At 48.9% G+C, this 21,348-nt stretch overlaps 1 protein-coding gene across 2 annotated transcripts in view; it reads right to left on the bottom strand.

Annotated features, from left to right (window-relative positions):
* Positions 1-9,913, bottom strand: part of GFRA1 (GDNF family receptor alpha 1) — a 199,980-nt gene extending 190,067 nt beyond the window's left edge. The window contains exons 1-4 of one of the 2 annotated variants that reach the window (XM_037063822.1): positions 9,806-9,913; positions 9,210-9,507; positions 8,103-8,396; positions 6,833-6,916 (exon numbers count right to left, since the gene is read on the bottom strand). In XM_037063822.1, coding sequence (XP_036919717.1) covers positions 6,833-6,916; positions 8,103-8,396; positions 9,210-9,330 — 499 coding nt within the window. In that variant the 5' untranslated portion in view covers positions 9,331-9,507; positions 9,806-9,913. The other variant, XM_037063823.1, reaches the window with a different exon arrangement.
* Positions 9,914-21,348: the final 11,435 nt, after the last annotated feature.

The raw sequence follows: 21,348 nt of genomic DNA, 5'->3' as shown, positions 1-21,348 counted from the left end.
AAAGAACTACTTGAGAGGACTCAGAGCACTAAACGAGGACAGACATGTTGGCTATAAATAACAACCCACCTTACAACAACCTTTAGTTCGTACAATTCCTTATCACTCATTCATGATTTATCTCCCTTCATCTGGCAACAAGACCCACGGTCATGTGCAAACTATTTGACTGTTTCCACCTTCACAGACTTAACTAGGAATCCAGATACTAGGACGACCTACTGCTTTTTATTCAGGAAACTTCTCGAAGTTGGCAGTTAATCACAATGATAAAAGTTGCTTTTAGGAAGTGGTCAGTGTCACAGGAAGACTCAGATTCCTTAGGTCATCAGGTAGGTAATAAGAAAGTGTATATAGACCATGAATCCATTTTTGTTTAAAAAAGAAAGAGAAAGGCAAACATATTTGTGTACATTTACACATGCACATTCACATTCATATATTGATATGTAGGAAAAGATGTGAAAGGCTCATATCAACACGTTTCTAGTGATTGCCTTTGGGAGCTGACACTGTGGAGGATTTAAATTCATTCTCCTTTTTCACCTGTTTGTAGTAGCTTATTGTTCTACAGTAAATACGACTGCTGATGGGCCGGAGACAGAACGAAAACCCAAAGTGGCGACCTGCAAAAGTGGGATGTAGGGGTACTCAGCACAGCCTGCGGAGACGGAGGCATCTCCCCGCCGTTTCTCAGGGAGCAGTAATTCTTCCTGCTATGAGGGGTGTTGGAAAGAAGATTTACGGGGAGAGGTTAGAAGAATGGACATCAGTCAAGCTGAGAGCGGAAGGCTGATCACAAGAACCCGGAAGCACAGGAAGCGCTCCCACCTCGCTGATCACCAGCTGCAGCCAACTCACCTTCCACCAAAGAGCCCAAGGAGAGGCCCCAGAGGCGCAGGGGAACTCACGGCAGCAATAAAGAAGACTTTCCCCAAAGGAGAGTTAAGACCCAAACTGGGTTATGAAGAGACAGAACTTCCCTCCAGGGCCCGTTAGAGAAAGGATAGATTTTTCATTTCTCGTCCCAGGAAGTTTATGAACAGCCTTCCTGCGGGGTTGGCACTGCCCTCTGTTTTCGGGCATAGAGTCACTGTTTCGAGATTGGGGCACATGGTTTGCTAAAGAGAGTCCCAAGTCTTGGAGCCGGGAGCACACATCAACAGCTGACATGGCCTGGGCACAGCATTAAAGATGACGGAGATTTGTCAGGATCAAATATGCTTCAGGCATTATGCTAGGCATGTACATAATGCACCTTTAATTCACAGGAACCTACAAGGTAGGCATGACCAACATCACATTTGACAGCCAAGGACCCTGAGACACAGTGAGTGCAAAGACCTGCCCAAGACAAACTAAGGGGCAGGGCTCGGGGGCAGCCAGGCCGGTGGAACTCCAGAGTCTGTGTTCCTCCTCCAGCGCCAGTGTGTCCAAAGGCGTGTGCACGAAGCTGCTAGAGCCCTGTTGGGACAACCCAGTTGTCTGCATACAGGGTGGCTGTATGCAGAAGGTCAATTAATAGAGGAGTCTAGGGAGGAAGACTGAAGACTAGTCACCAAAGTGCCAAGGTAAGACCTGGCAATGAAGAGGCCAGGTGGGACTGGGAGAGACTGGACACAGGGAGGCCAAGTGCAAAGCCAGTGCAAAGTTCAAGTGAAAGAGAAGAAGGGGATGGAGAGAGGACAGCAATTAAAGACAGCAAATAAGGTCAGCAGGACTTGATGATGGGTCTGGCTGAAGGCATGACAAAGGCAGAGGGGGTGACGATAACCCCACAGCTTACACCTTAGGTAGATAGTGCTATCATGTAAGACTGGAGACTGGGGAAGAAAAGGTGTAAGGAGAAACGCTCTTATAAGGCATAAAGATGACACCCGCTGTTGACATACTGAGTTTGGAGTAGCTGAGATGCACATTCCGACGGAGACACCCAGGGCTCAGATGGGAATACTGGTTTAGAGCTCGGAAGAGGTAGGAATAGAGGGAAGGACTCCAAGTTGTGGGTAAGTGGTAGCCAAGGTCCCAGGAATGGATAAGGTTGTCTGGAGAGTACACAGAACAGAAAGACGCCAACACTGGCTTCCTCTAAGCCAGCGGCATGTTCTGGCGGAAGTCTTGGAGGCTGCCCTCAAGCAGTGTGGCCCTGGCCAAATTGCCTCTCTTCTCTAAGCTTCAGTTCTGTAAAAGCAAAGGGTCACACTAGAGCCTTTTAAAGGCCCTTCTTCTCTGATGTTCGACCACCCATGGTCAATGGGACACCTGCTCAGGGCCAGCTAGAATGCTCCACACTGAGAAGACACCCAGCCTAATACTATGTGAGTCCTGGGCCTCCTCGGTGGGTAGACAGATGCATAAATAAGTCCTCTCGAGATGCTGTGATTAACAGCTGTCATAAAGGTAAAGCAAAATGCAGCATGAAAGGGTCCCGGGTGCAAGTGCCCGTCAGGGAGAATCACAGCTTGGCCCTCGGAGATGGAATTTGATCTTGGTCTTGAAGAAATAATAGAGACTTCCCAAAGAGAGGCAAAGCCATGTGCAAAGGTACAAGACAGCCAATGCACACTAAGTATTTGGGGAATGGATTGCCCAGTGAGCCTGAGTAGAGAGGAGGTGGAGGGGCCAAGCTGGACTGCTAAAGAGTTGACCATATGCCAGAATAGATAACAAGAAACGAACTGGAGTTCTCCAATAATGGGGCCACACAGTTAGCTGTTTTAGAGAGGTGAGTGGAAAGGAAAGGACCTCTATACACCCCCAGCTTCTGACATTTTACAAACCCTTCCCTCTCACCATGATTTGACAAGAAATCAGAGGACTTTATAAGGCTCTTCTTCAACAGGTGAAAGTTTTAAGAAAAACTGTGTCAATAGTGACATAAAATGATGGTACATTGTAACAGAAATACTAAGCATGCTAATTATTCAGAGCATCATTCAGAAAAAAAAAATAGGAACCTGACTCAGAAGAGAGTTCAGAAGCATCTCATGCTGAGCAAACCATTACTCAGGAACCAATCTCAAGATTGGTCTCCAATCTTCCTGGGAGGGTCTAAGCCACTGCTAGGACTTGGAAGGAAAAAACGGTACAGGCGGAGGGCTGGAACATGTCTTTTACCAAATCAGACTTAGGTTGTTCAAATCCTAACATCACTCTGTCCCCATGATCCATCCACTTGAGTCTTGTTCTCAAGTCCAACGACTTCAATTATATTCTAAGAAGGTCAGGCATCTCTAGACTCTCCTCTACCAAACCCAACCTCCTGATCAATACTTTTAAACCATGGAACCCTCCTTTTCTCTGGCTGCCAACAAGGTCCTCATATCATCCACGCAAGCCTCCCTCCCAGGTTTTCCTTGGCTCCCTACCCTGCTTTCAAAATCCCTCTCTGCTTTGTTCTCCCTGCTCCAGACAATCCAACAACATTGCCAAGTTCATCTTCCTTTCAAATCACTATTTACTTCTTGCTGCTTCTTGAACTTCTGTGAAGGAGGAAATACAGGCAGAATGGAGATTCCAGAGCTGAGAGCCTTGGTTGCCAGAAACTCAGGTGTGAAACCCCACATGGTGGCTCTGTCCTCTGGGCCTCCGAGCGCCCCCTCCGGGTCCCCAAGGCACTCTTCTGTGTTCCCTCCTCCAATATCCTCTTGCTTGCGCCGTCGCAGGTTTTCCTTTGGGCACTCCCACGCACGGCCTGATTCTTCACGTCCAAGACGCTTGAAAACCACACTGGCATCAACCCACAGTAAGGGTACTTGCTGGAGCCCTTAAAAGTACCCGAGAGGCCGAACGCTCCGCTCGTACGTTTCCACCACAGTGGTCCCCCCACCCCACCTCCCACCGCACTTCTTGCTTGGCTGGACGGCTGCCTTTCATTCCCCGTCTGCAACCCCGGCTCCAGAACAGGTGACAGTTTTTACATCCAACCAGTGTTCCTGCCAGGCCACCGGCGATCCCTCCATATGGGCTTTCAACTGGTGATCCAGTCAACAGCGGCAAAGGCGCCAGCAGGTTTTGAGGAGCCCCAAGAAAACGGCAACTCAAGAATGTCAAACATGTCATGTCCTGGGAGAGGATTCAGCTCACACTTAATGTACGTGAATAAACGTTCTCCTCGCATTGGGCAGAAAAAACCAAATATGGACACTGATTGCTACTGTATCTGCGCAAGGCAGAGGCACTGTTGTCCTGGTTTGCTCAGAGAGATTTTTCAGGACAGAAGACATGTTCTAGAAACTCAGATTGGGACCACGCAAAGCAACACTTATCATCCGTCTCCTCTGCCCTCCTCCACCCTCCAGTCGCCAAACTGGATCATATGCATTATTCAATGACTTAAAACCTCTCAGGGCTCCATTTGGCTTTCCTATACCCACTTAAGGCACAGAGTCACTGTCAGAAGTCAAAGCTCATTAGCGCTGGAACCTAAACCCCATGCCCTTGAGACGTAAAATGCAGCTCTAGATAAGGCCTTCTTGGCTCTGATTAACTCATCATGACTTCTGGGTTCTCACAGGACAGGTCTCACAAACTCAGTGTCACAACAACTATGAAAAGACACCTGGCTGACGGAGGGATCCCCAAACCGAATGGGTGCAACTTGGTCCATGCAGAAGAATTTCTAGGACTCATCAAAGACGTTCGGACAAATCGGTGGTATCTGAGAATGACCCAGCACGTGGCGTGCGGTGTGAAGGCGAGGACCAAAAAGACAAATTCGAGGGCAGAGTGGAGGCATTCCGCAGGCCACGCTGGTCTTCCCTCCACATCACGGCCTGTTGGGGCTAGAGATGACTCACTCCCATGGCCTCATTATACCAAGAGAAGAGAGATCCAGAGAGGGAAGATGAGCCTGTTAGAGTCCCATAACAGTTCTGAAAATAAAACCCAATGGGCCTTCCTCCTTGCCCACTTCTTCCCTCTCATGGTCCGAGGGAGGTCCACAGCCTCCCGGGCAGCAGTACAAAGACTGCGGAGTAACACATCCACGGGGCAGGCAGCGGGCAAAGGCAGTGCCCTTCAACAGCACTAGGAAAGCCAAGTCCACTCTGGCGCCCCATCTGCCACACACCACCCTAGCTCCTACAGACCTGCTTCCGTGAGAGCCCGATGGTCTCGTGCCCTTGTCCTGGCTGGGCTAAGGGGACAGAGAGCATTAGCAGGGGTTTGGAGTGGAAATTGTGGGTATTCTTCAGGATAATACATGAATGTCTGATACTAAACTTGTACCCTTGTATCTTAACCCAAAACACATATGCATGCATGCACACACACACACACAGTCTCTTTCCCTCAGGACCAAAAGAAAGACAGAAAAATGTAAAGGAGTATTTCTCAAGCTTTGTGAGCATGGAAAGCCGAGAGATCTCAAGATGTGAACTCTGACTCACTAGGTCTGGGACACAGCCTGAGGTTCCCATCCCACTAACCACCGCCCAGGGACTCCACGCCGCTGTTCTGAGGCCCACACACAGAGTAGCCAGGGGCAGACATTACATAAGATGTGTGATCTTGGAACGGAGCACATCTGGGTTTCAATTCTGGTTTCACCATTGAGGAGCTTTGATTCTTGGACTGGCTTCCTACCTTCATGCTGCCTCAACCGCCTCACCCCTCAAATGGAAACAAGAATAGCTAAGAAGCGCTTGATGGCGACTGCATAAGTTAATGGTGTGAAGGTTTTAGCACAGTGCCTGGTATAGTATAATAAGAGCTTGATAAATGTCGGTTGCTGGCTGCCTCGAAGATCCATGAGGGCGGGGGCAGCATCTGTCTGGCTCACTGCCAAAATCTCATTGGCTGGGACGTAATAGGTGCTCCATGGATGTTGACAAATGAATAAATGCATCTGTAACACACCCACACATCAGCTCAGTATTTACACACTCCCTTGGTTCTGTGGCTCTCTTCAGGAAAACGTGTAACACTTAGAACACCAGCACACGCTCACCAGTGAAGAACTAGCATCTCATACAGTCAAATTCGACTTTAACCACCACGTGTAACTACCGCGGAGACACATATCATTTGTGACGGCCGTATATACTTGAGAAAATATCTTCACTGTAAACAAATAAAGACAACATCAGTCAGGAATCTCAAGATCACCAAGAGAGATTGCTGCCTTGCTCATTATTTATGTGGCTGTCTGAATGCCGATGTTATGACAAACTTAATTCGAAAACTAAGCTCACCTCCCAACCAAAGGTAGACTGGCAAGGAGAGACAAAACAAACCGTGGGAAAGCAAGCCTACTTTTTAAATGGCCACCAGGGCAGTAATGCATTGTCTTACATATGCACACACTGGCCCAGGAAAAATTGGAAACAAAAGAACTGCTATCAAATGGTGGAGCTTAATCTTTTAAGTCAAAGGCAGACAAATGAGTAAAGGGAAAATTGTTCAACGACCTCAGATCATCTTCAGGCATCTCGTAAAGTAAGTGGCATCACTCAAACAGATGCCGTTTCAGGGAGGCGCAGTGCACAGCGTGTAGCAAGAAGGGAATGCGATTGCCACCTACAGACAGAACTGGCACTCCCATTGCAAGAGCTGGCCAATCGCATTTTAAGGTGGAAAAAAAAATTCAACCAAGTCACCTCCCTCCAACCTCTTCCAAACCGCCACGCCACATTACTTCATTTAGAATTACTTTCAAGTCATACAATCATCTCTAGGCATTCTGCCTCTTCATTATCATCATCCTACTTCTAATTTCCCAGAAACTCTGTGCCATTCAGCGTCTCATACACTATTTGAGAGCCAAAGAGAATGCAAGCCAAGGCATTTCAAGCAGGCAAAAGCCCCAGCGTGGAAGGACGAATCTGCTTACCTGGTATGAAGGGGACCACGCGGAATATATCAGACAGTCTGCTGTTCACTGGTTCATATGGGGAATCTTCAAGCAGATCATTTCCTGAGAACAGAATAAAGACGGGGCTCAGAGAGGGAACACACACATATTTCAAGCAGTTTTTGTTACCAAAAGTGAATTCTGATTATGTTGCCATTGGGGAGCAAAAAGATGCTGAAACTTTCAAAGATTTCAAACGCCTCTCTTTGGCTGTGGTTGTTTTCTTTCCCTCTGCCTTGGTTGCCCTGGCTGTCCCCAGAGAACCATGGAAACAATGCAGAACAACCCAGCCTGATCTTGCCAGCAAACTCTCCTACTTTTGCAAAGGAATGAAATCAGCGAGAAAGAAACTAGGATATCCCATGCCTAGCTTGCCTCCAGGAGCCAATGGGAGCAAGGTGATTCACATGAAGCCCTCATCCATTTATCCCCGAATGTGGCATGTGGTCAGAGAGCAGGTACCCTGTCTGTTAAACAGTCAGTCTCTGAAACAGGTTTTGGTGGAAGTGGCAGCTGATGAGCCAATTCTGTTTATTACAAATTTGGGGGTGTGAGTCTTGGTGGGGGATGAATGCATTGGGTGTTTATTTGTGTTAGATTTACAAGCAAGACCTACATCTGACACCCAAGGACCAAAATACTGCCATTGGAGTGGATGGTTGGGACAAGTGGACCTTTCCCTCTCGGAACCACTTCTGTGTTAACCAAGGCTGAACCGCACCAGCTGGTCCGAGACTCAGCTAATCTAAGATGACAAATGGTTTTTCCCACAGCAGCCTTTGATCAGGCTGGGGGTGGGGGCAACGATAGAATAGATTCTACTGGACTTTTAGTGCTTAATTCTTTACCTTATGTCAGACTAGATAGGACAGAATAAAGGGGGACACTCCAGACCAGAGGCAGTGGGAGTCTTAGTATTAATCTGTGAAGCCCACCCTCCTTACAGAGAAGCTGAGGTTCCTTGGGTGGCCTTTAATGGCTTCCTTCTTCCTGCTCTGACGAGGTTTCAAAAAGATCTGCAGGGTCTCGGGGTGTCTCCCTTACTCCCTTATGGGCTCTCCAACAGCCAGGCCCAACAACGCAGCTGGGGAGGCAGCAAACACCAGCTGCTGCTGCCCCTGGGGGCCAATGAAAGGTCCTCATTCTGCAGCTGGGGAGACTGGAGTAGAGGATGAGGTCAGCCAGCCCGGGGGTGAGGGGCCCCGCCTGCCTGGGGGCTGGAGGGGGAGCGAGGACCGTGGGCGCGTACCCTGCAGGCTCTGGTACATGCTCCAGTAGATGCGAAGGCAGTTCTTCTCCTTCTTCATACCCCGTTTGCAGCGGCAGTTGTAGAGCGACTTCTGTTTGAGGGCCTCCATGGCGCTGCGGCACTCGTCCTTGGCCTCCAGGCCGGACGTCAGGCTGAAGTTGGTTTCCTTGCCTGCCACGCACTGCCTCAGCGTGCGGTACTTGGTGCTGCAGCTCTGCTCCTTCAGGCACTGGTCGCTGGCTTTCACACAGTCCAGGCGGTCCCCGCCACTCACCTCCGCCGACAGGAGCACGTCTGCGGGTGGAGGGGAGGGAGCGTGAGTGCGGCTGGGCAGGGGCCAGCTGCTCCTGCCCCCGGGAAGGGCGCGTGCTTGTCTAGGCTCCAGGGGCGACCTAAGCGCGGAGCGCCCCCCGCATACACACACACACATTACACCCGCGAATCCATTTTCCCGCCCCGGGACCTCCTGCCCCTTGGTTTCCCCTCACCCCACCCTCCCCAACCCCTGCGGTTTACGGGCTTTTCGCGGTTTCCCCGAGAGCTAGCGCTGTCCACCGTGCGCGCTAACCCCACAGCTCCAGAGCAGACCTACTCGAACCCCAGGCTCCAGCATCTTGCTCGGCCAGGTCCGCCTGAAGCCGGTAGGCTTCCAGAAGAAGAGAGCGGCGACGGGCTGGGCTCTGGGCACACGGTGGGCGAGCCCTAGTCCGCGGCCCGCCCGGTGGGGAGCACGGGGGTTGCTACTGGGGAAAAAGTTTTCCCTTCCAAGTTTGTCTTCTGGCCCAATGCTCGCCCACACCCCTCCTGCCCGCCGCACCTCCGCGGGTTCCCTGGGACTCGCACGGGGGTCTGCTCCGCAGGATGGAGGATTCGCACCCCATTATTTCCACCAGGCTTGGTCATTAAAAACCACAGAAAATAAAAACTAAGCAGGTAAGCTGCGGGCAAGTGTGCGTCGACACGGCCTCTCCAAACTGAGGTGGTTAGGATTTGTGATCCCTTTCCCCCAAATAAAACTTCACCTTCCCACACCCACCGCACCGTGCGCCGAGAGGACTCCGCGAAACGACTCAGCAGGTAAGAAATCTAGCGGCAGCCTCGACTTACCCAAAAGCGGCAGCACGAAGTACAGAGTCGCCAGGAACATGGTGCCGAGCGCGCAGTTGGTCCCCACCCCCCCCAAAAAAATCCTGAGCTGCTGCTGGTTCTCGCCAAGGGAACTCAACATGCAGCGATCCCTGGACGGCCGTGCTGCTCTGGCCGCCCAAAGTTCAGCTCCATCCAGTACGAGAAGAAACTCCTGTGTTCGTCTGCAGCCACGGCCGCGGGCGACTCAGCTCCAGGCGGGCGGCTGGCGGGAGAGCGGCAGGCGGTTCCGCTTCTAGGGGTTCAGGTCCGACCCAACCTGGAAGGAAGAGCGCGCTCTGAAATGAGAGCCCAGAGGGCTGGAGCCGCCCCTGCCCCTCTGCCCTCTTCTGCCCCCGCCTTGGAGTACTTTCCAGAGCCCGAGTGAAGGCCCACCCCTACCCGTGTCTGGGCGCGGGGCGGGGGCACTGGGAGCGCGTGTGCCTCTACTCCGCGGAGCCGCCTGCACCCACAGAGGGGGGCTGGAGAGGTCGGACGCAGGTTCGCAAAGTCCAAGGGGCTGTCTATCTGGTCCAACCCAAAAGGCTGAACGCAAGCAAATAAATAAATAACGTTACTTTCCGAGCTCTGAGAACGGAGCCGGCTGCTGCCTGGAGTGGAAGCACTCGGCGGTGGTGACGGCTCTCTCGGCAGCCCTGGCGCGGAAAGAGCCCCTTCTCCCGGGAAGTTCGCCGCCCCCTCTTTGCGCCAGCTCGCTGGCTCCGCGGCCAGTCCTCCCCACCCAAACCACCAATCGCTGCCCCCCATCGCCGTATCCCCTCCTCCCGGGCTCGCTTTCTTTCAGAGGCTGCCGGGCGAAGGGAAACAGACGTCCCAGCTCGAGCTGAAACCCGGACGATGCTCCCCTACCCTCCGCGCGTCCTCAGCTCCCTCCCCAACGTCCATCCGCTAACCCACAAGCCCAGCGCCCGGGATTCCGGCGCATCAGCGCCACCAGCCTCGGCAAAGCGCACCGGCCTGCAGCCCCCGAGCGCCAGGGCAGGTGCAGCCTCGCTCGAGTCCCCGGTCCCCAAAGTTAAAGGGCGCCTGCAAGAGGGGAAGAGGTGTGTGGGAGAGCGACGATAGGTTCCCAAATCCACGGGATGAGAAAACTCTCTCCAAATGCCACGAACCTGTACTCAACCGACCGTGTCCAGCTGCAGCGAGGAACCAGATTGTTTATTTATTTATTTTAGGGGGTGTCCCCGCCCCCTCCTTCCCTTTCCGGGCTCATTTGTCTGCGCTAGGAAGAAAGATGCGGTAATCTTTGAGAGCTCGGAGGATCTAGTTGGGCCAGGACGGTTTCCGAGCAGAGCCCCCTAGGGCTCAGATGCGGGTTAGGGATGTTAGTGGTTACTGGGAGCTGCGCGGAAGATAGCGGGTTCGGAGACCAGCAGACCCTGGGCCTTCTCCTGCTCGCTCCGGACCGCAGCACACTGCCAGACCCCTGGGATGCTCGCCCCTCAGGAACGCCGCTGAGGAAGACACTTGCCTGCGGTGGGGCGGACCGTGGGACTGACCGGGGACAGACCCAGCAGGCGCTCACAGGGCACGCAGACCTATACAGCCGGCCGCGAGCACGCGTTCTCTCTCTCTCCCCCCGCCCCAAAGGGCACCATCACGAGGACTCTTAATCCCTACCGCAATCAAACCAGACCCTTCTCCTGGGCACAAAGTTTTTCCCCACGTCACTCACGGCTGTGACTCAAGACTTGGCGCGTTAAAGACGCACTCAGTCCCAGACCCTCCGAGCTGACATTGCCGGTTGCGGCCACCCACTCATCCTCGGCAACGCGCACACACACTCACTCACGCACACAGTCTCTACCTCTGTCCTCCAGCTTGAAGGAGGAGACAAAAGCGGAACCCAGTGCATTTAAACCGCGCCAGATCTGGCTCCGGGTATCATATATAAGCGGACTTCCATTTTGGCTGTTTCAAGAGTAAATTTTAAAATAATAAATGTAAAAGCCCAATATATACATAATCCTTCACCCCAATCCCGACGAACACTCTTTCTCGGCAGAGCTGCTGCCCGCTTCCCGAGCCCGCCCTGAACAGTCGCGCCTCTCCGGGCACGCCCATGGGCGCCAGGGCCTCGGAGTCCGCACTGGGTCTACACACGAGTCTGGAGAACAGTCTGCAGTGGCGGACGGCGGTCATGCCATTCAAGGCTTGTATTTGGGATCCTTGCTGATGTCCAAGTTCATGTCTCTGGGAAACCGAGTTTGAATCAAGTCTGGGTGAGCACAGCTGTCAAGTCTGCAAACCCATCACACCAGACAATGGGCCGCAGAGGAGAGGGGGGAGAAAGAACCACTCATTTTGATCGAGGGGGGTTAATTGACAAGGGCATGGGCTTTAGCCGAAGTTCGAGGCCTGGGGTTTGAGGGCGGGGACAAGAGGAGGAGGGAAGAGGAGGGTCCGTAGCTTTCCATTCAATGAAGTATCAGGCAGGCGCGCCCCGCAGCTGCAGCGGTGGCTCCAGCGCGTGCAGTGCGTTGTGTGGAGGGCGTCTGCATCTTGGTGCGCGCCCCAGACCCCGGGGATATCCCGGGGATCTGTGCTCTTGTGCACGTGTTCCTCAGGGGCAATCGATTCCCTCATCAGGCAACCCCCTCAACACACACACACACACACACACACACACAGCGACACCATACGTGGATTTTCCTTTCAGTGTATCAGTTTACACTTGGTTGTTGAGTAAACAAAGCAAACATATGCCACATTTTCTCGACAGATGGTTCAAACCGAGGGCTACTTAAGTTCTCTTTCTCTAGCAGTGCTAACAGTCTAAATTACAGGGTGGACTAGGGAGAAGTGTAATTACATCTTCCAATCAGTTTCTTCACCTTAAATAAGTGTATCTCCAAATTTTCACATAGAAACCAGAGAAATCTTAGGGAGGTGATTTTAGAGAAAGGAGTGCCAAATTAAGAGTTTATCTGAAAACTGCGTGTCGTCATGGACACCCAAAACGTAAAACTCTCTTTCATCATTCTATTTCAGGAGTGAAGGTGAATGTCTCTCTTCAGAAAATGAGTACCTGGAGTCCTAGGTGTTAGTGGGTAGACCAGTGCCTGTCCTTGCTGAACATGTGATTTAATGAAATAAGATTTCATTAAATCTTATTTAAGGGAATCATTGACATCTTTTGTAAGTCTCCTTCTTTTGGAGATGACTCTATGTTGCCATAACATTCCACAGGCGTCTTTTACATCAAAATTGAACAGGGTGGGGGGCAGGGTGTAACCAAAGTTCTCCAAATGTGGGAAGTCCCCATATGGGACTTCTTTTCAGATATTTATGGCTCCGAGGATATGTCAGAACCGTTCCCACAAACTAGTTCTCATTAACTTCTTCCTGATGATGAAAACAGAGCTTTATTGTTTCTGAAAATTTTTAAAATAAACCACCAGCTACTCTAAGGGTGTTGTCCAATACAATAGTCACCAGCCGCGTGGCCATGTCAATGAAAATTAGTTCAAATTAAAAAAAGGAAAATGCAGCCCCTCAGTAGCAGTTGCTACGTTTCAAGTGCTCAACAGCCACATGCAGCTTGTGGCTACCGTGTTGCACAGAACAGTTATAGGCCATTTCCACCGCTAGAGGAGGTTTCTGTCTCCTGGGGAGAGCTGTGCACGAAAAAAAATTGGCCCATACTCCACCCTAAAACTCCTCCTAGTCGGAACTAATTTAAAAAAATCACTGCTTTACAATTATATCCACTATCTCTTACAGCTGGAAGAAACATACCGCTGAAAGGCTTTGGGACATGGCAGATAAAAATGCAGTGCGACTTACTGTATTCATACGATCTGTTTCCTCGGAGTTTCTCTGTTCCCGTGTGCACGGGGTTGATCTCGGGATAAAAGGTGACTCTGAGATATCAAATATTATTAATAATTACAAAAATGCATGCCATCTTCTGTGACATGTTTCCTCAGCAGAAAATTGGTTTTAATGCTACCAAATTAGGCTCAACCCATCCGTAAGCATGTGGAGGGAGCAATTTTCTTGCACTTCTTGATGTCAGTGTATTTTTATTAGTTAACAGATGAGTCCCGGTGAGAAAGACAGTTTTACGCTGTGCAATATGTTGTCTCCTACTCTCATTGCCTTGGCCCTATAGCCGAGAATGTAAAATACATTCATTTTGAAAAATTGTACCGCTCAAAAATCACTCAAGTTTCTATAACTCAGACGAGTTCATCAAAGTATTTGACATTACACAGTGTGACAAGCTTACCTCGGTACCTGTACAAAACCCCCCACCATCACCTAACAGCGCCCCACTTTTTTCCCCTGCTTCTATTCTACTTTTTGCTCATGCCGTTCCATCTGCCTGGTATGCGCTTCATCCTGATATTTGAAGTTCCGGCTGAGCTTTAACGAGCCACTAAGGATAGCAAAGATTCCTTCCTTTGGGAAGAATAGCTCTCTCTGCATTGGACTCTCGTGGCCCCACTAGATTCTTCATTACAGCTCTTGTCATACTGCATTGCAGCTAGTTGCTGTATTGGTCTCTTCAACTGGAATGTGAGTTCCTTGAAGGCAGGAAATGTTCTGGGCTTTTTTTTTTTTTTGCAGCCCTAGCATTTAGGCTGATGACTGATGTAACTAACACTCACCCCGATGAATGTATATTGATCGCCTGAATAATGAGCAACGATGGTTCTCACTTTCCTCTGACACCATCATTCTCCTGGAAGTTTTACATAAAATCTCTTTGCTATATGAACAATACAAAATATAAGTACCTCACGCAATTACTGGTATTGCTTTTCCAACGGTACTATCAAATATGTATTATTCCTTTGGGGGTTTGACATGGGCTTTTTTTAAACAAACCCATTATTGTAATAGAATGCTCTTTTTCTGGTTCACTTTAATAGTAACACATGACATATTTCATTTCTGGGAAATGATAGCTTGTGTTAGGTCATATTTTAAGGCACAAAGCCAGAGACAGAGTAACATTCCCACCTAAGGTTCGCTCGTCATCTAGAAATGTGCCTCTCACTGGGAGAAAATGGTCGAGAAGGGCCAGGTCACAAATACCCTGGAGGCTTTGTCCTCAAAGGCAAATTTTCAAAAGCCCAATTTGACCCAAGAGTGTTAAGAATTCTTTTAGGAACACACAAGGCTTGGTGCGGTCTTTTAGGAAAATGAGACAACGGTGACCCGTGCAGACCAGGAACACTCCGGTGAGGATCTGAGTGCTCACGCAGACCCAGTGCTGCACTAGAAACGTCTGCCCTTTGGCGATGCAGGAAGAGCCCGCTGCTCTCAGATTTCAGAATCCCTGTCCAAGGCGACTATATTAAGATGTGTCCTTTGAACATTATTTGCAACGGGAGCTTCTTATTGGCTGTCCAGGTGCCTGACCCTGAGGAACCTGGCTTAGGAAACCTCTCTTCCTCCCTAGTTTTCAAGTAATTCTCTTTTCTCAGTACGCAGAAGCCAGTGCAAGGATTTTAATGCGTTTGCGAAAGACGACTGCATTTCGCGAGCGTTCAAGTCATTGGTACTTTGGCCTTATGCCACAAAATGCATTCAAGGTGTGCAGGCCTGATGAAATAAAGTGCCTGTCACGTCTTATTGCTTGGATATATAGCAAGAGACACCCCATCTTCAGGGGACTTCCAAGGCTTTCGTGGTGATTGCCAGAGGAGCTGGATTAAAAGCCCTGTACATTTCAGTCCTCTTTATCCAGAAAGGATGGGGGATGGCTGCACGAAGGGAACAACCTTTTCTCTCCATCACTCTCCTAATAAGCCCTAAACCCTGTTCCAGAGAGACTGTTTCTTCATAAGGGCAAGAGGGAAGCTTAATCCCCAGCTTTGTCCAGTAATTAGCCTCTCTCTCTGCAGGCAGCAAACACAGATGCCAGTCCGGATGAGCTTGGGGACGCGGAAGGAAAACACAACCGAAAACACTGACTCATTTCTTCAGAAGCCTCTTAGCAGCCTTTAAGACGGTAAAATCTTCTGACTCCCAGAGATGCTCATTAGGCCTGAAGTGGTGGGATGGAGCTTCTCCCCACAGTGACCAAGCAGGGAAGCAGCAACCAGACACATGGGAGCAAGCAGCTCGGAGGCCCCGTGGGCAACGAGGCCTGGCTCTGCAATGCAGCATGTCCTTGTCGGGCTACCTACCTTGGTGTCTTTCCGTCAATGCCATGGAAATGCGCTCTGTACCTAAACCCAAACCTCTGGAAGTGCCATGGTATGAGCCCACCAACACAGTTAGCTCGTGGTGCATGACGATGTCCCCACCAGAACGAGTAGAGCCAGCCGGTGCTTGTGGCACAAAAGAGCTGGGGCGTGTTTTAAAGCATGTATGGTGACATCATTTAAAAGTCATTTCAAACTTATCCAAGACGGTTGCTCTGAAAACAAACGCAGTGTAATGTTCATAGAGCTGTTGGGTTTATTTTCCCCTGTCAAAAACCTGGCAAGAGTCGGTAGAAACTGTCAAGGAAAAAAACACCACACCATATGAGGTTTTCCTCAAATTTAAAGTATAGACCCGAATGACAAATCTCGTCCACAGATTACTCTAGCACAAAGGTGAATTACAATAGCCTAGGAGATACACTATTATTATAAATCTATGACGTTGTCCTTGACACAGTTCATACATTCGAGGCCATGACAAAAGATTTAAAATGAGATCAATTTGGCTTAGATCTGAATTATCTGTTAAGCTTAAAATACCGGAGGATCAATAGCGTGCATATTTGTGTGAGTGTTTCATCTACACGCAGTCATATTAAGAAGCAAAGAAGAATTTTGCCTTTTCCCATTGCTGGAGTTTCTCTTGGTGAAAAGTCCTTCTAGCCTAGGATATTTTGTCTCCAGTGTCAGTGGAGATTTGGGTATATCCTCTCAGTTTTCATTCACTGCTTGGTTTATTCATGAACAGGTTGCTTTGGTTGATTTATTTATCTTTCTGCACCTATCCAGTCTCTGGGACTGTGCTGTGGAGCACAAAGAACGCAGGTCCGTGATCTTGCCCAAGGTCAGCTCGCACGCTCCCAGCCCAATGCTGGAAGCTTCCGCTCACCCCCCGGACCCCTCTCTCCTGTTTCTGTAGCGGGGCCTTTAAAACTGCAGACCATGTTCCCATCGTTAGTTACAAATAATACTCATCCCATAAAATCTAGAAGTATGAACATTCAGGACACCAAGTAGTATTTTTTAAAAAGGAATTCATTTCTGTATATGTATAGAGACTCTATTGGATTGTCATACAAAATGTATGTCCTTCTTAAATAGGAGGAAAATGGGGACAACTGTAATTGAACAGCAATAAAAACATTTTTAATAAAATAAAAAATTAAAGTCAACCCAGTCCCGAAATGAATACATACATACATGAATTTGTACATAAAAATAAAATGTCTTTCCTATTGTGAGTCATGGTTAAAGCCTTCGAAACCACTGCTTTATAATAATAATACTTTGATTTTTACTTAGACATCTGGCCACCCAGAGTAAAGACCAAGTGTCCCAGCTTCCACTGAAGCCAGCTGGGGTCATGGGGCCAGGACCTGATGAATAAGATGTCACAGAAGTGACAGAAGGACCTCTCACGGGACCCCTTAGTACTTTCCCTGTGTGTCCCATCCTGCTGCATGGTGTGGCGCCCCCAACCAGGCAGGTGAGAATAATTACTAAAGATGGCAGAGTGACAGGACAGAAGGAACCTGAGTCCCAAGAGCACTTCCTGGAGCCAAGCTGCCTGCCCACCTTGGACCTTCTGCCTCTCACACACTATCATGAGAGAGACAAACAAACTTGTGTCATGGAAGCCGCTCTTGCAGTGGGTCTCCAACACATGCAGCTGGTCTTCTGGAACCAGTATCCCCAGTTTCTGGTGACACACAAAAAAGCAAGGAAAATAAATTCAATGTAACAACTATTTGCTGAGACTCTATGTTGGACCAGCCCTTCTGCTAGGTCACTGTGGGGAATGTTGGCTCTGAAGGACAGTGTAGTCTCAGTGATGAGTGGTATATCCGATACAATCAAATAACATCGTACGGAAGTGTAAGATCACTTGTCGCGTGAAGAGAAATAAAAACACTCTAAAGAATCAGAAGAGATAGGTAGAAAGGAAGAAAATGAATGGATCCATGGACTTGAGAGAAAGGGGAAAGAAAAAGTAATAGAGTAGCAGGAATGTTCCTGAAATACTTGCAACTACTCTGAAGATCTGGAATGAAATTAAAGACACTCAGAATGGAAATGGTATGCCTCTTCATCCCAGGCCTCCCGGTTCCAGCTCTGCATAACATTCAGTCAAGGCCATGGGCAGGAGTCCTGCTATGGCCAAGTGCCCCATCTGCAGGCTTGCTCCTCTCCTGACACAAGCTCATGCTCCTTTATTAAAAACGCTTATTTTATTACCGCCATGGTCAACCAGAGGCTGGAGGCTCCTTGGTTAGAATGTCCTGTTGAACAGAATGCTGTCCTTGTGGGAAGCCACTCTGGATTTGGTGAGAACGGCCTCCTCACGGGGTGACAGCCTTCTCACACAAGCGCAGCCCCACTGTAGGATGCATTGGTCCCCGCCCTGTTCTACAAGATGGTGATGAAGCTTCTAACGTTACTCTAGGTGATTTGCCCTGCTAATGATGTGGATATTCTGGAATTCTGTTTCCTGCACACCAGCCCAAGGCCATTCAACACTCTGGCTTCCCTACTTGGAAGATGCACGGCTTGGGGATGCCTTGCTGGCAAGGCAGGGGCACGAGAAGAGGAAAAGTGTTATTTCAGCAGACTTGCCACAGAGGTATGTGTTAATTAAGTTAATTGTGCCATCAGTGATGCCGACAATGACAGTAACTGCTCCCCATAATGGGGCTGGGTTATTGCCATCATTTATTTAACATGCTGGTTTTCTTAAATGCAATCACTTTCCCTTGTTTTTTACGTGAGCATGCGTGCGCACACGCACACACGCATTCAATTTATAGCTTACAACCTCCTCCATATGAATTCCATTGCATGATTTGATCTTTATACTTACTCTGTGATGAAGGACAGAAGTTATTTTCTCCATCGAGCAAATGCGGCAACTGAAGCTCAGAGCTGTCCAGTGACTTGCCGAGGCCACCCAAGTTCTTATTTCAGGAGCCAAGCTCTCGGTCTAGTGTCTCTTCCCATGTGCCACTCTGTCTATTCAAGGTTCCTGGTCTTCAGAAAGGCAAAAGTAAAACTGTTATATTTTACATCCCCTAGCACATGGGCCTAACAAGTTGTAAGTACTAATTTATCTTTGAAAATGATTGGTGAACTTTCTAATTGCTCCATTTATGAGGGTAGGAGCTCACACAGATTGATCAAAACCAAACACAGTCTGGATAAGTAAAAATTTGGATAATTTGGAGAGTCACCCCGGAACCCCCTCCCCTACATGTCTCTCCCAAATACTAGGGGGCCGTTGGCTTAACCTGAGTTATTCTCACTATAATTAATATGAAAATTAAGAATTGTTTAAGAGGCCCTGGCTGGTGTAGCTCAGTGGTTGAGCACAGGCCTGCGAACCACACGATCGAGGTTCGATTCCCAGTCAGGGCACATGCCTGGGTTGCAGGCCAGTTCCCGGTTCCTGGCAGGGGACGCACGAGAGGCAACCATACATTGATATTTCTCTCCCTCTCTCCTTCCCTTCCCCTCTAAGATAAATAAAATAAAATCTAAAAAAAAAATTAAAAAAAAAAAGAATTGTTTAAGAATGTTAAGTCAACTCAACCTTTCGATGAACAAACTGAGACTTGTTAAATGCCACCCGATTCTACAGTGACTGGGATGCCCATTCAGGGGCCGCAGGACAGTTGCCTGTCCTAGCAAAATGATTTCCTACTTTGCTGACTGCTGACTGGGGCCCACCTTTAAAGTGTTGACATAATTAGTGGCCCTTGTCAAAACATCGACACCCTTGGGAGAGTTAACTCAGAAGGGGTTTTTCGATTTCACCTTAGCATGATGGAGTTTGTGTCCCTTGGTTGGAAAAACATAGAGCTTCTTGAACCCCTGATAGGGTGTCCTAGAGTAGATGAGCGTCATTGTCCCCCAAAGAGTCTCACTTCTGGGAACTGGTCAGACTCGGGGTCGGTGTGCCGGGGAGTACCGCAGCCCGTCTAACAGTACCCACACCCTTGAACGTAAAGCTGCTAAGGAAAAAAAGATACGATAAACTCTCCCTTTCAACTCATGCCCAAGCAAGTTGTAAAAACAGAGCTAGAAGGTGTCTTCGCTAGATGGCTAAGACTGTGTGCCATCTTGAGAAGGTTTCTTAGTGGAGGCCTGAGACAGTTGGACAGAAGAAATCTGAATTCATTGAAAAGTGAGTCCACTCAGCATGAGACGTAGAGAATGTTCAGAGAAGCCAATTTGCACTTAAATTCACTATTCCCTGTTAGTGTAAACACGTATCAGCAAAATCTAATGCGTTTTGGAAAACACACCTTTGAAACGGTGCAGAAATGAGTTCACACAGCAGGCCGGAAACTGTTAGCCCTGGAAAGGTCTGCTCACAAGGTCGGCCCTGGCCGGAGTCTGGGAACTCAGATTTCAGGAGGTTCCCATCACTTCCTAATAGGAATGGCTCACTGCACCTAAACGATTTGCAAGAGCAATATGGTTTATGTCAAACGCTTTCCTTCTGGGAACCTAGAATTTTGGTTCATGCTAGGAAGGCGGTGACTCTATGTGCAGGCCCCAATAGAGAGTTCCCTAGTAGACAACATATCACAAGTTGTCACAGCTCCTTTGCTGGGGAAATTAAGCAGGTCCTGGGTCACTTCTCTGGGAGGGGACCCTTGGAAGCTCACACCCTTCGGACCTCGTCCCATGTGCCTTTGCCCTTTCTGACCTTCCTTTGTCTCCTTTCACTGTCGTGAATCATGACTATGAATGCAACGAGATGCTGAGCTCCCTGTTGAATGTGGGCGTGGTCTCAGGGACCTCCAACGCAGAAATATTCATCGTGACTCATGAGATGAACAGACAGCAGTGTGGTGTTGTGAAGTGTTGTGTTTGACTGGTCAAGGCAGGAGGGGCTTCCCGAACAGGAGACTTGTTGCAGTCACAGAGCGCACCCGGCTTACAAGGGCCCTGGGCATGGTGCACTGCTGTCACTGGTTTGAAATTCTGAATAATTTATGAAAAAAGGATCTTGAATTTTCATTTCGCATGGGCCCTGCAAATAACAAAAATGGTCCTGTGTCAAGGTGACCCTCAGAGACTAAAGAACGGACCAACCTGTCACCCCAAAGGCTTCCCCTCTCACCACTGGCAGTTTTTCAGTCGGTTTTCCACAGGGCCTAAAACTCTACCAATTATAGATTCCATTTCTGGAGGAGAATGTCCCAGGAATGTTAAGTGGTTGTCAGTTACCACTTCCTGTGGACTTGTTTACTCATTCGCTCACTGCAGAGCCTCCTTCTGAACCCTTAGCTGAGTTCCAAGTATGTGGTTGGCCTTCCCCAAAACGCAGAATACTGATCCCCAGGGCATGCACTGGGTGAAAAAGTTTTGTTGTTAAGTGTTTGAGATACTCTACCCCTTCTTGGAGATTTCCGGTGTGCATTAGCATATTAAAACCTCTGAAAGTCTTGCACTGAAATAAGTGCTCTGTTTATAATAATTCCCCAGGGCTCCCATAACACAGTGCCACAAACTGGATGAGTTTAACAACAGAATTTATTGTTTCATGCTTCTGGAGCCTAAACGTCCAATATTCAGTTTTTTGCAGGATTGGCTCCTTCTGAGACCGTGAGGGAGAAGGTGGTCCATGCCTCTTTCCTTCTTCTAATGGCTTGCTGGCCATCTTTGGCATTCCTGGGCTGGTAGAGACAGCACTCAATTTCTGCCTTCATGTTTGCTTGGCCTTTGGTGTGTGCGTGCGTGTGTCCAAATGTCCCCTTTCTATAAGGACTAATCATATCAGATTAGGACCCTTCCCACTGACCTCATTTTAACCCGATTACCTCATAAAGACCTTATTTTCAAATGCAAGCATATTTGAGGCACTGGGGATTAGGACTTCAATGTATGAGTTCGGGGGGAGATGATTCATTTTTTCCCAACTTATTTAACCATCTCAA

Source organism: Sturnira hondurensis, unplaced genomic scaffold, assembly GCF_014824575.4.
Source record: "Sturnira hondurensis isolate 20B ecotype Veracruz unplaced genomic scaffold, ASM1482457v3 Scaffold0014854, whole genome shotgun sequence".
NCBI classification, from domain to species: Eukaryota; Metazoa; Chordata; class Mammalia; order Chiroptera; family Phyllostomidae; genus Sturnira; species Sturnira hondurensis.
This window is presented reverse-complemented; position numbering and strand designations above follow the sequence as displayed.